We start from the raw sequence: 10,693 nt of genomic DNA on the forward strand, positions 1-10,693 counted from the left end.
CCCCCAAAAGGTAGGCTGAGCGTCTAACCCCCAGAACCTCAGATGTGACTTTGTCTGGAAGTAGGTCTTTACATAGGCCCACCCTATGAGGTCATTAGGGTGGGCCCTATTCCAATGTGGCTGGTGTTCTTACAAAAAGGGGAAATTTGGACACAAATTCAAAGAAAGCTAGACTGGAAGGTAGATGATGCGAAGACACACATGAAAAGATGTTCATGGGACTGAAGCGATGCATCTCCAAGCCAGAAATGCCAGGAGTTGCTGGTAAGCACCAGGAAGTAGGCAGTAGCGAGGAAGGGTCCTTCCCCAGAGCTGTCAGAGGGAGCGAGGCCTTGCTGGCAACTTGATGTAGGACTTGTAGCCTCCAGAACAGTGACACAATAAATTTCTATTGTCTTAACCCCTCCAGGTTCTGGTACTTTGTTATGGCAACCCAGCAGACTGATATGCCACGGTACGTCACTTCTAAGATCAGTTTATGAAGACTCTAGTTTCTGCGTGTGTGTGTGTGTGTGTGTGTGTGTGTGTGTGTAAACACTTTTTTTTTTTTTTTGGTCTTTTCTATGGCTACACTCATGGCATATGGAGGTTCCCAGGCTAGGGGTCTAATTGGAGCTGTTGCTGCCGGCCTACACCACAGCCACAGCAACACCAGATCCGAGTCGCATCTGCAACCTATACCACAGCTCACTGGCAACACCGGATCCTTGAGGCCAGGGATCAAACCTGCAACCTCATGGTTCCTAGTCAGATTTGTTTCCGCCACACCACAACGGGAACTCCCTATTCAGCCCTGCTTTTGTGGCAGGACAACCCATGTAGATAACAAGTAAATGAACAGGAGTGGCGGTGTTCCAAAAAAAACTTTATTGATGGCTACTGACCTTTGTGTTTTACATAATTTTCATGTGTCATGAAATATTCTTCTGCTTTTGATTCCCCTCCCCATCATTAAAAATGTAAAATCATCCTCAGATCATACAAAAACAGACTGCAGGCTGGGTTAGATCCGCAGCCCATGATTTTCGGACCTCTGGATTAGATAAAATCAGGGATATGATGAATGAAACACCCCACAGTTATGCTGAAAGTCCCCCAAAGAGATGGCTTTGATAAACTCTTGTGTTAATTTTAATCTGTAATTTCTGAGCATCTTTTTTCCTTTATAAGATTTGCTACTCACTTGGATGTCTTAGGAAAAGGATGCCAAGCCATTTTGTTGAAACATTAACAAGGAACAGGAACACCCGAAAGAAGTGCTAATGCACATCCAGGCCTACAAATATTGAGACTTTCCTGTGTTAGGCATTTAAAAAAAAAACAAAAAACCATGAATAACACATATCTTTATTTCAAGTTGATGATGGAGGAATAGTAGGGGAGTGTATTGAGTTTCTTTGGATCACAAAGGAGAGAGAATAGTTATGTTCACAGAAGATGACTGTGTTTACTGGAGAAGCTGGTAAGAGAATCTGGTAGGGAAACTTACTAGGCAGTGTCAGAAAAGGAAACATTGCAGGAGATAAGTGGTTTAAAACACAGGAGATCACATCGCTAAGCAATACTAATGAACAATTTGTGGAAATCACAAGCTTTTTAACAGTAAATAAATAAAGTTCATAAAAAAAATTACTCCTAGAGTTCCCATCGTGGCTCAGCAGTAAAGAACCCAACTAGGAACCATGAGGATACAGGTTTGATCCCTGGCCTCCCTCAGTGGGTTAAGGATCCAGCATTGCTGTGAGCTGTGGTGTAGGTCACAGATGAGGCTTGGATCCCGGGTTGCTGTGGCTGTGGCGCAGGTCGGCAGCTGTAGCTCTGATTCAACCCCTAGTCTGGGAACTTCCATATGCCGCAGGTGCAGCCCTTAAAAAAAAAAAAAAAAAAAATCCTGAAGAAAACCACAACACCTTAGAAAGCAGCAACACTTTTATGGTGTGCAGCACCAGCATTCTTCTTTTTTCACCCCAGAAAATATTTTGCAGATAACTTTCTCTTATTGCAGCAAAAATAATGTTTAGTAACTGAAATCACAAGACTTGCTTCCATATCCAACAAAGAATGTAGAAAACAATTGGAAGATTGATTTTTTTTTAAATTATGCAGAAAGCAAACAAATGCAATTAAATAAATATTGGTTTGGGACAATTTATGCATTATAAAATGCCTATGTTTATCAGAATAGCAGCTAAAGGAGTTCCCATCATGGCACAGTGGTTAACGAATCCGACTAGGAACCATGAGGTTGCGGGTTCGATTCCTGGCCTTGCTCAGTGGGTTGATGATCCGGCATTGCCGTGAGCTGTGGTGTAGACACGGCTCGGATCCAGAGTTGCTGTGGCTCTGGTGTAGGCCGGTGGCTACGGCTCTGATTGGACCCCTAGCCTGGGAATCTCCATATGCCGCGAAATCGGCCCTAGAAAAGGCAAAAAGACAAAAAAAAAAAAAGCAAATGTATGAATGGACAAGTTCACATCATACAAATTACCCAAGTTGTAATCCAGAGATTTCCAAGGGCCCTGGAGGTCAAGAGTAAGGACTGGTAGCTCTGCTCTTTTTTGAACTACTTTATCTCTGAGTTACAACTCTAGTTGCAAGCAGCAATCTTACATTCTGTGCACCTCTTAAAAATGGGGTTAGAATTCCCGTCGTGCCTCAGCAGAAATGAATCTGACTAGCATCCATGAGAATGCAGTTTCAATCCCTGGCCTCTCTCAGTGGGTCAAGGAGCCCGTGTTGCCATGAGCTGTGGTGTAGGCCATCTGCTACAGCTCCCATTCAACCCCTAGCCTGGGAACCTCCATATGCCGAGGGTGCGGCCCTGTAAAGACAAAAAAAAAAAAAAAAAGTGGAGTTAAAGTAACTTTTTCACCATAACTCTCTTTATGTCTGAATTCCTAAGCCTGCCGACTTTACTAGGAAAATGCAGAGTTAAAGATGTGACTGGCTATGTTTCACACTCACTTTGAAAACACAATATATCATGTTTCTGAAGAATGGTAGACTTTGTGTTACAGTACAGAAACCTGAAGAGAGAGTTAACCAAATACCATTTGGATTTAAAAGTAGCTCGAAACACCATCTAGCCAGCACAGTCCTAGAGTAGTAGAAATACAGAGGCCTGCATTCTGGCCTCAATTCTTTTTTTTTTTCACAGTTGCTCCTGTGGCAGACGGAAGTCCCGAGGCTATAGGTCAAATCAGAACTGAAGCTGCCAGCTTACATCACAGCCAGGGCAATGCCAGATTAGATCCGCATCCAAGACCTATGCCACAGCTTGTGGCAACGCTGAATCCTTAACCCAGTGAGCGAGGCCAGGGAGGGAACCTGCATCCTCATGGATACAAGGCCTGCCTGTAACCTGCTGAGCCACAACGGGAACTCCTCTGGCCTCAATTCTAGATGGCCCAATAGCCTCAGTCTCAAGTTCAGTATTTCATGACCCCTAAACTTTCCATTTAAACAATACTGCACTTAGTCTTCTAACTATAACTCAGCCACATGTCCATGGTATGGTTAAAATATACTCTTCAGCATCAAGGAGCGCCTTCCAAAGTGCAGCCGTAATTTGCAAACGGTAAAGGGTCAGAGATGGTCAGATATTTTTGCAAAGGCTGAGTTTCTTTCGCCCAGTACTCTTCAGGATATTTTTTAAAGCTTCAGATAATTTTTTTTTTACTCACCAGTGTTAGGGTATTTTTATGAGATAATGATGAAGCGAACGTCACAGTCCAAACGCTGCGAAAGTCTTTGAGGAGGACCCTTCCAGACCTGAGCGTCTGGGAGCCACGCCCACCCCAGTTCCCGCCCCTCGATCCCGCCCACCACGAGTGAGCGGTGCTCCCGCCCTCCTCGGGCCTGGGCCCCCAAGGGGCGGCTCCAGGGGCGGTCCCGGAAGTGACGCAAGACGCGCCCTCCATTTTGTGGAACGCCGGAGCATCTAAGTGCGTCAGTTGTGGAGATACGTAGGCGAGTTAAGTCCTGGTCTGCGGGGAGGCAGACGGCTCCGTCGCAGACTACGGACCTCTTTGGGTCTCAGCTGCCAAAGATCCTGTCCGGTAGGTGAGTGGCTCACTTTGAGGGAAAGCCTTCTCGGATCGAGGCTTCTTCATGGCCGCTCAGATCGCGAGTGGTCAGGGCTGCTCTCTGTGCGGAGGACGGCGTCCACTGAGCGCAGTTTACTCGAGGTGGGCGCTGGGGCACGTCTCCCTTTGGGTATTGTTTGAGGGGACCTGACGGGGTAAGGGCGGTCGTGGTCCTGGTTATGCTGGTTTTTACACGGAGGGGTCGTGTGCCCCTCCCTGCCTCCTTATTTCACTGCCCGAACCCCGCGAGGAGTGGGCCGATACCTTTGTTCGGGGTGTGGCCGGGGCTGTCCGAGGGCGGGTACGATGACCCCGGCGCAGTGGGTTTGGGGCAGGGGAGGGACCAGGGAGCTTGGCACGCGCGGCTCCCCACCGCAGGCTCCGAGGCGGCCATTTTGAGGCTGTTTCGCGGCCGCCCGCCGCCGTCTGCGCAGGCGCGGCGGTGGCGTCGCGAGATCCGGCTTCCACCCGCTGTGACGCTCCCGGGAGGCGGCGACGCGCGCGGCCCGTCGCCATTGGGCTGGCCTTGCGGAGGGCGGGGTCGGCTCCGCCCGCACTTCTCGGCCTTTCCTAACTGCGGCAGATGGGAGGGGGCCAGAAGAGCCAGGGAGAGTGTGCGGCTGCGCAGTTCCGGAGGCGGCAGTGGGCGTTGCGGTTGCTGCGGTCTGGGCCCAGGGAAGGATCGTGTTGGGAGCCGAGTTTTAATTTTGTCTGCAAGGGACCTGGCCTAATAAGAGGCACTCTTGGCAATCTTGTTTATAACATCACCGGGTAAACATTTTATTTTCTGCCGTTTATGTTTTTGATCCCTCGGCGAGGCATTCTTCCGACATTCACTGGTATTATCTTCATTGGATTATTTTCTGGCAGGAAGTACTAGCCGCACATCATGAGTGGCTGTCGAGTATTCATCGGGAGGCTAAATCCAGCGGCCAGGGAGAAAGACGTGGAAAGGTTCTTCAAGGGGTATGGACGAATAAGAGATATTGATCTGAAAAGAGGCTTTGGTTTTGTGGTAAGTATTTAGAAGTGGTTGAATTATCTGTTGAGTGAGTAGAGTTTGTGATAAGCGGTGCTTTTGATCTTAATAAGTAGAGTGTCTTTAGGGAAATGTGCATCCTTAAGACAGTGAGTTGTCTTAAGGGATAAAAGAACCTCATTGCTGGCTGGAGGGAAACCACCCCTGGTGCTTCCTTTTTAAAATATATTTATTATTACACTTCTGTGGGTTTTTTGTGGGGGGGAGTAGTTGGCTGCGCTTGTGGCCTGTGGAAGTTCCTGGGCCAGGGCTCAAACGCACACCACAGCAGTGGCATTGTGGGATCTTAACCACTAGGCTGACAGGGACCTACTGGTCGCTTCTTGATTAGGCTTATCAATATGATATTGTCATTAAGATACTCCCTTTCCCATTCTTTCACAGGTATTTAGTGCTTTTGATGTGTTGTAGAATACACTTTTTAAAGCCATGTTAAACATATTTTTTTCACGTTTGAATTTGAGGAATTTGAGGATCCCAGGGATGCAGATGATGCTGTATATGAACTTGATGGAAAAGAACTTTGCAGTGAAAGGTGAGGATCTTTGTTTTTGTTTTATAACTAGTTAGCATTGTAAAGATAGAGTGGCCAGGTCAGCTGGGATGTTTTTCTAAATAGATTTCTTAGTTAGCATAAGTGGATAATGAAGATTTTTTTCTCCTCTTCCTGTAGGGTTACAATTGAACATGCTAGGGCTCGATCTCGAGGTGGAAGAGGTAGAGGACGCTACTCAGACCGTTTTAGTAGTCGCAGACCTCGAAATGATAGACGGTATGTGATGGTGGATGTCTGCTTCGAATAAGCATTACTGCAGGAGTCTTTAAAAACGCTTAAAAACCATTAGCAATAAGTGGTTTTGCTATTTACGTACAATCCTGATATTTGTGTATTAGTCTGCTGTTCTAATAAGTGTGAGTCAAAATAATGCAGAGACTGTCGGTGGAAGTCATTTATGACGTCATATCTGATTGCTTGAAATTGCCCACAACTGAACACAATAAATGCACATTGCTGCATTTCTTCCATTGTGAGTACTCATTTTCTTCCTCAGAAATGCTCCACCTGTAAGAACAGAAAATCGGCTTATAGTTGAGAATTTATCTTCAAGAGTCAGCTGGCAGGTTTGTTGAAATACAGTTTTGAGATATTTTAATGTGGCTTTTTAAATATTAATGGGTGGCTGATAATTTTATTAATGTTTTATTAAAAGTAGTTTTTTTATCTTTAATTAAATTAATGGATATAATTGTAATTTTAAATTTTTTAATTAAATGTAATTGGGGGTTGTTTCAAACTTTTAATAATTAGTGATCAAATGTTGTAAATGTTTTGAGGATATTTCTCTTGTTTTTTAAAATCAATTTTAACCAAATATTAAACCCTTTATTTGCCAGCCTATCTGTGTCGTTGGCCTTATGACGAGGAGTGCCTGTGGGTTATCCTAATCGTTGTCTTGGTCACTCTTGGTTGGGCCTGGTTGACTTTGCCAGTCAGCTCCTACAGTGATCAATTGGCCACCTCTAGATCTGTGTTTGCCGGTCTAGACGTAATCGGTGCACTTATTGAAGTGCCAGGTTGCAGCGATCCCAGAGCGTTGATAACGTGATCTGATCCCTAAGTTGAGAGCTGTCTTCCTGTAACGCTTCCGAATAAGAGGTCCTGGTCGAAAAAACGAAATTAGGTGGTCGTTGGAATCCTGATCGCAGTAAAGTGGTCCTTGGTAACTGCTCAAGAGTAGAACATGTCTGCATCCGCCTGTAGTCTGCTAATAGGGAGGGCTGTGCGATTAAAGGCTTCCATCGATTGGGTAGTGTCCTTCAAGTGGGTGGCGAAGAGCCAGTCGGGCATATGTCATGAACGTTTCTCCGACCGCTTAATGGTTTGCTGCTTGACTAGCCTAGGGAAATAATAATAAAGGTAAAGTAAACTTTTTTAATGACATATGGGGCACAAAATAACTGGTGTCTTGTTAATGTTCTGTTTTTAAATATAAAATTTCTGCTTTAGTCTTTACTTTAAAAATATGTACTGTTTCTTTTTGTTTTGTTCTTTTTTGTTTTGTTTTGTTTTTTCCTTTTGTATTGAGCTCAGTATAGACTAATACTATTTTAATGTTAAAATCTGAATTCTCTGGCATTTTGCTTAAAAGCAATATGCTATTTGCTTATTTCGTGCCCTGACATATTATTTTTGAATTCTGATAGAATACAAGTGTGGTAAATACCATGTTTGTACTTTATCTAACATCTTCTCTTTCAGTAGTCTTGTTTTTATACCTTGTGGTTGTTTGTGTGTCACGATTCCTTTTCCTGGCTTAACAAAATTGTCTTATGTTAAGGATCTCAAAGATTTCATGAGACAAGCTGGGGAAGTAACATTTGCGGATGCACATAGACCTAAATTAAATGAAGGGTGAGTATGCACTGGAGTATAAGAGCCTATTAAAATATCCTTAAGTTTTCACTGTCAATGTTTGAGTGCTCAAAATTTGGACATGCTCGAATACAGCAGCAGTTCTCCATTGGGATTGAGTTTGATCTTCGGGGTACATGTGGCAATGTCTGGAGACATTTTGGTTATCATAACCAATTGAAGGTCCTACTGGTGTCTTTTGGGTAGAATCACAGGTGTTACTAAATAAATACAATGCCCAGCAAAGCTTCCCACACCAAAGAATGATCTAGCTTAAAATGGTCAGTGGTTTGGTGGTTGGGACATCACACTCTCAATGCTGCGTTATCTGTCAAGGGTAAGACTCAGTGTAGCAGTAGCAGGATAAACATTGAAAAGATACTTAAACCAGATGGATTACATAGTTTATGAGACTGCAAGAAGTATATAACTTTATAAATGGCTTTTTTTTTTTTGTAGGGTAGTTGAGTTTGCCTCTTATGGTGATTTAAAGAATGCTATTGAAAAACTTTCTGGAAAAGAAATAAATGGGAGAAAAATCAAATTAATTGAAGGCAGCAAAAGGCACAGGTACCTCTTTAATATTTTCAAGTCAGAGTTTAATGGATTTGTAGGGCCTGTTACTTAAGCTTTTTGGTTTTTCTTTAATTTTTTTTCCTTCCTAGTAGGTCTCGAAGCAGGTCTCGTTCTCGGACCAGGAGTTCCTCAAGGTCTCGTAGCCGATCTCGTTCCCGGAGGAGCAAGTCTTACAGCCGGTCTAGGAGCCGGAGCCGGAGCCGGAGCAAGTCCCGTTCTGTTAGTAGGTCTCCTGTGCCTGAGAAGAGCCAGAAACGTGGTTCTTCAAGTAGATCTAAGTCTCCAGCATCTGTAGACCGCCAGAGGTCCAGGTCCCGGTCCCGGTCAAGGTCCAGATCAGTTGACAGTGGCAATTAAACTGTAAATAACTTGCCCTGGGGGCCTTTTTTTTTTATAAAACAAACAAACAAAAAACAAATTCCCAAACCATACTTGCTAAAAACTCTGGTAAGTATGTGCTTTTCTGTGGGGGTGGGATTTGGAGGGGGGTTGGGCTGGGCTGGGCTGGGCTGGCTATCTTTGTAGATGTGGACCACCAAGGGGTTGTTGAAAACTAATTGTATTAAATGTCTTTTGATAAGCCTTCTGCTCACATTTTTGTGAATGTCTGAAGTATATATAGTTTGTGTATATTCACAGAGCTCTTTTATAACTAAAGCAAATTTAATTTTTTTGTACTAGAAAAAATTTGAACGTTTTAGTTCCTGGTTATTCAAATATGTTAAGATTTAGTTTAAAGACTAATTAATAGCTTTGGACACCTAAAAGAGCTCTAAATTTGCTTGTACATAAAGGCTTAATTTGAGTTTTCCTTGTTAGGGTCAAGGGTATCCATCCACCCTCTAACAGCTGCCTAGCAAAGTCATTAAAGGCAGCTGTTTGTTATTGATAATAAAAGATTCTAAAAATTGTTTTTGTCTGTTTGTCTAAAGGAAGTAAAGTGGCTACCCACTCCTTCCCCATGCACATTTGACACTAGAGAATCCCTTGCTGCAGTAGGTGATGTGTGGTTTTTTTTTTTTAATTAGTACCTTTGATGTTTCCAAGGTAGTGAAGAGATGGGCGAAGAAGTGTGTGCTATTTAAAACAATGACGACTGTCTATGACAGTTTACCTTGTGTGTTTTACCTCCTTTTATCACCTGACTTTATTGGCCTGAGGTTACTTAGGCTCTCAGCTAAAAGGATGATTTGGGGAGCAGTTGTAAGTTAGCATGTATCTTAAAGGTTGTAATATAATTTTGATGGTCAGAAAACATCACATGAATTTTTTTTTAAATCATTGCCCTTGAATGCACTAAGGGGCTGTCCCATGTTTGTCTTTTAGTCCTGAGACAAAGATGTGACAGTCTGTGTTAAAAACAGTTTAGTAATGAAAACTGCTAGAGGTCCTCCGTCTCTGTTAAATGGTAAAAGCTCTTAGAGGAAAAAGTATTTGATTCTAGGAATAGCATATTTGAGTGCTGGTTTAGATAAGTACTTCTTAACAGCAAATAACAGAGTAGCCGCTTTAAAGTGCCTTGCTTATGTAATCACTGAATCTATTTGAAACTATAACTCTTAACAAGTAAGAATTTTGGTTCTTAATTTTTTTAAAATTATTTTTTACTTTATGGAGCCAAACCCATGGCATATGGAAGTTCCTAGGCTAGGGGTTGAATTGGATCTGCAGCTGTGGGCCTGTGCCACAGCAACATGGGATCCCAGCCACATCTGTGATCTACACCACAGCTCACCACAACACTGAACCTGTGACCCACTGAGCGAGGCCAGGGATCAAACCTGCATCCTTTTTTTTTTTTTTGGTCTTTTTGCTATTTCTTTGGGCCGCTCCCGCAGCATATGGAGGTTCCCAGGCTAGGGGTCGAATCGGAGCTGTAGCCGCTGGCCTACGCCAGAGCCACAGCAACGCGGGATCCGAGCCGCGTCTGCAACCTACACCACAACTCATGGCGACGCCGGATCGTTAACCCACTGAGCAAGGGCAGGGACCGAACCCGCAACCTCATGGTTCCTAGTCGGATTCGTTAACCACTGAGCCACGACGGGAACTCCCGGTTTTTTGTGATCATGATATTAGGACTATGCCAGGGCAAGAGCCGAAACTACCCTTGACAACAACAACTCCCAAACCTGCATCCTCATGGATACTAGTTGGGTTAATTTCCACTGCGCCACAATGGGAACTCCCTGGTTCTTAAGCTTTTTAATAGGAGGAGAGTTAGGGCCCAGAAGACCAAGTAAATAGTGTGGACTGGTGTTAGAACAGAGGAAGTCTGGTTCTAGAACCCCAAAACCATTCTACACTCACCTGCTTTAGCCTTTCAGGGATTTTGAAGAAAGTGGAATTGGAAGCACACCAGGAAGATTGCTGTTGGCTTCCTCAAAGCAGGGGGGTTGGGTAATGGGAATCTCCGTTTGCAGGGGTAGTTTCGAAAGTTCTCAACATGAGTGCTTTCACTTGTGTCCAAGACTGTAGCACTTAAGCCATAAAATTGTGGAGCTGATCTTTTTAACATGGTTCTAGGGAGTGTGTGATACGCTTGTTAATTCATTCAGATGCAGGGCGCTGCACTTAAGT

The 10,693-nt window shown here is 43.9% G+C and overlaps 1 protein-coding gene across 6 annotated transcripts; it reads left to right on the plus strand.

Moving 5' to 3' along the window:
* Positions 1-3,884: 3,884 nt before the first annotated feature.
* On the plus strand, positions 3,885-9,024 carry SRSF5 (serine and arginine rich splicing factor 5). 6 transcript variants are annotated; one of them, XM_047795763.1, is made up of 8 exons: positions 3,885-4,062; positions 4,956-5,100; positions 5,589-5,659; positions 5,798-5,896; positions 6,177-6,246; positions 7,464-7,537; positions 7,997-8,107; positions 8,203-9,024. In XM_047795763.1, exons 2-8 carry the CDS (start codon positions 4,975-4,977, stop codon positions 8,468-8,470), a joined length of 819 nt encoding a protein of 272 aa, XP_047651719.1. In that variant the 5' UTR covers positions 3,885-4,062; positions 4,956-4,974; the 3' UTR covers positions 8,471-9,024. The 6 variants fall into 6 exon arrangements, with proteins under 6 accessions (XP_047651719.1, XP_047651718.1, XP_047651722.1 ...); XM_047795762.1 differs by having other exon boundaries at positions 3,901-4,187; XM_047795766.1 differs by having other exon boundaries at positions 3,901-4,187; positions 8,206-9,024.
* Positions 9,025-10,693: the final 1,669 nt, after the last annotated feature.

The sequence above is a fragment of the Phacochoerus africanus genome, chromosome 9 (genome assembly GCF_016906955.1).
Source record: "Phacochoerus africanus isolate WHEZ1 chromosome 9, ROS_Pafr_v1, whole genome shotgun sequence".
NCBI lineage: Eukaryota > Metazoa > Chordata > Mammalia > Artiodactyla > Suidae > Phacochoerus > Phacochoerus africanus.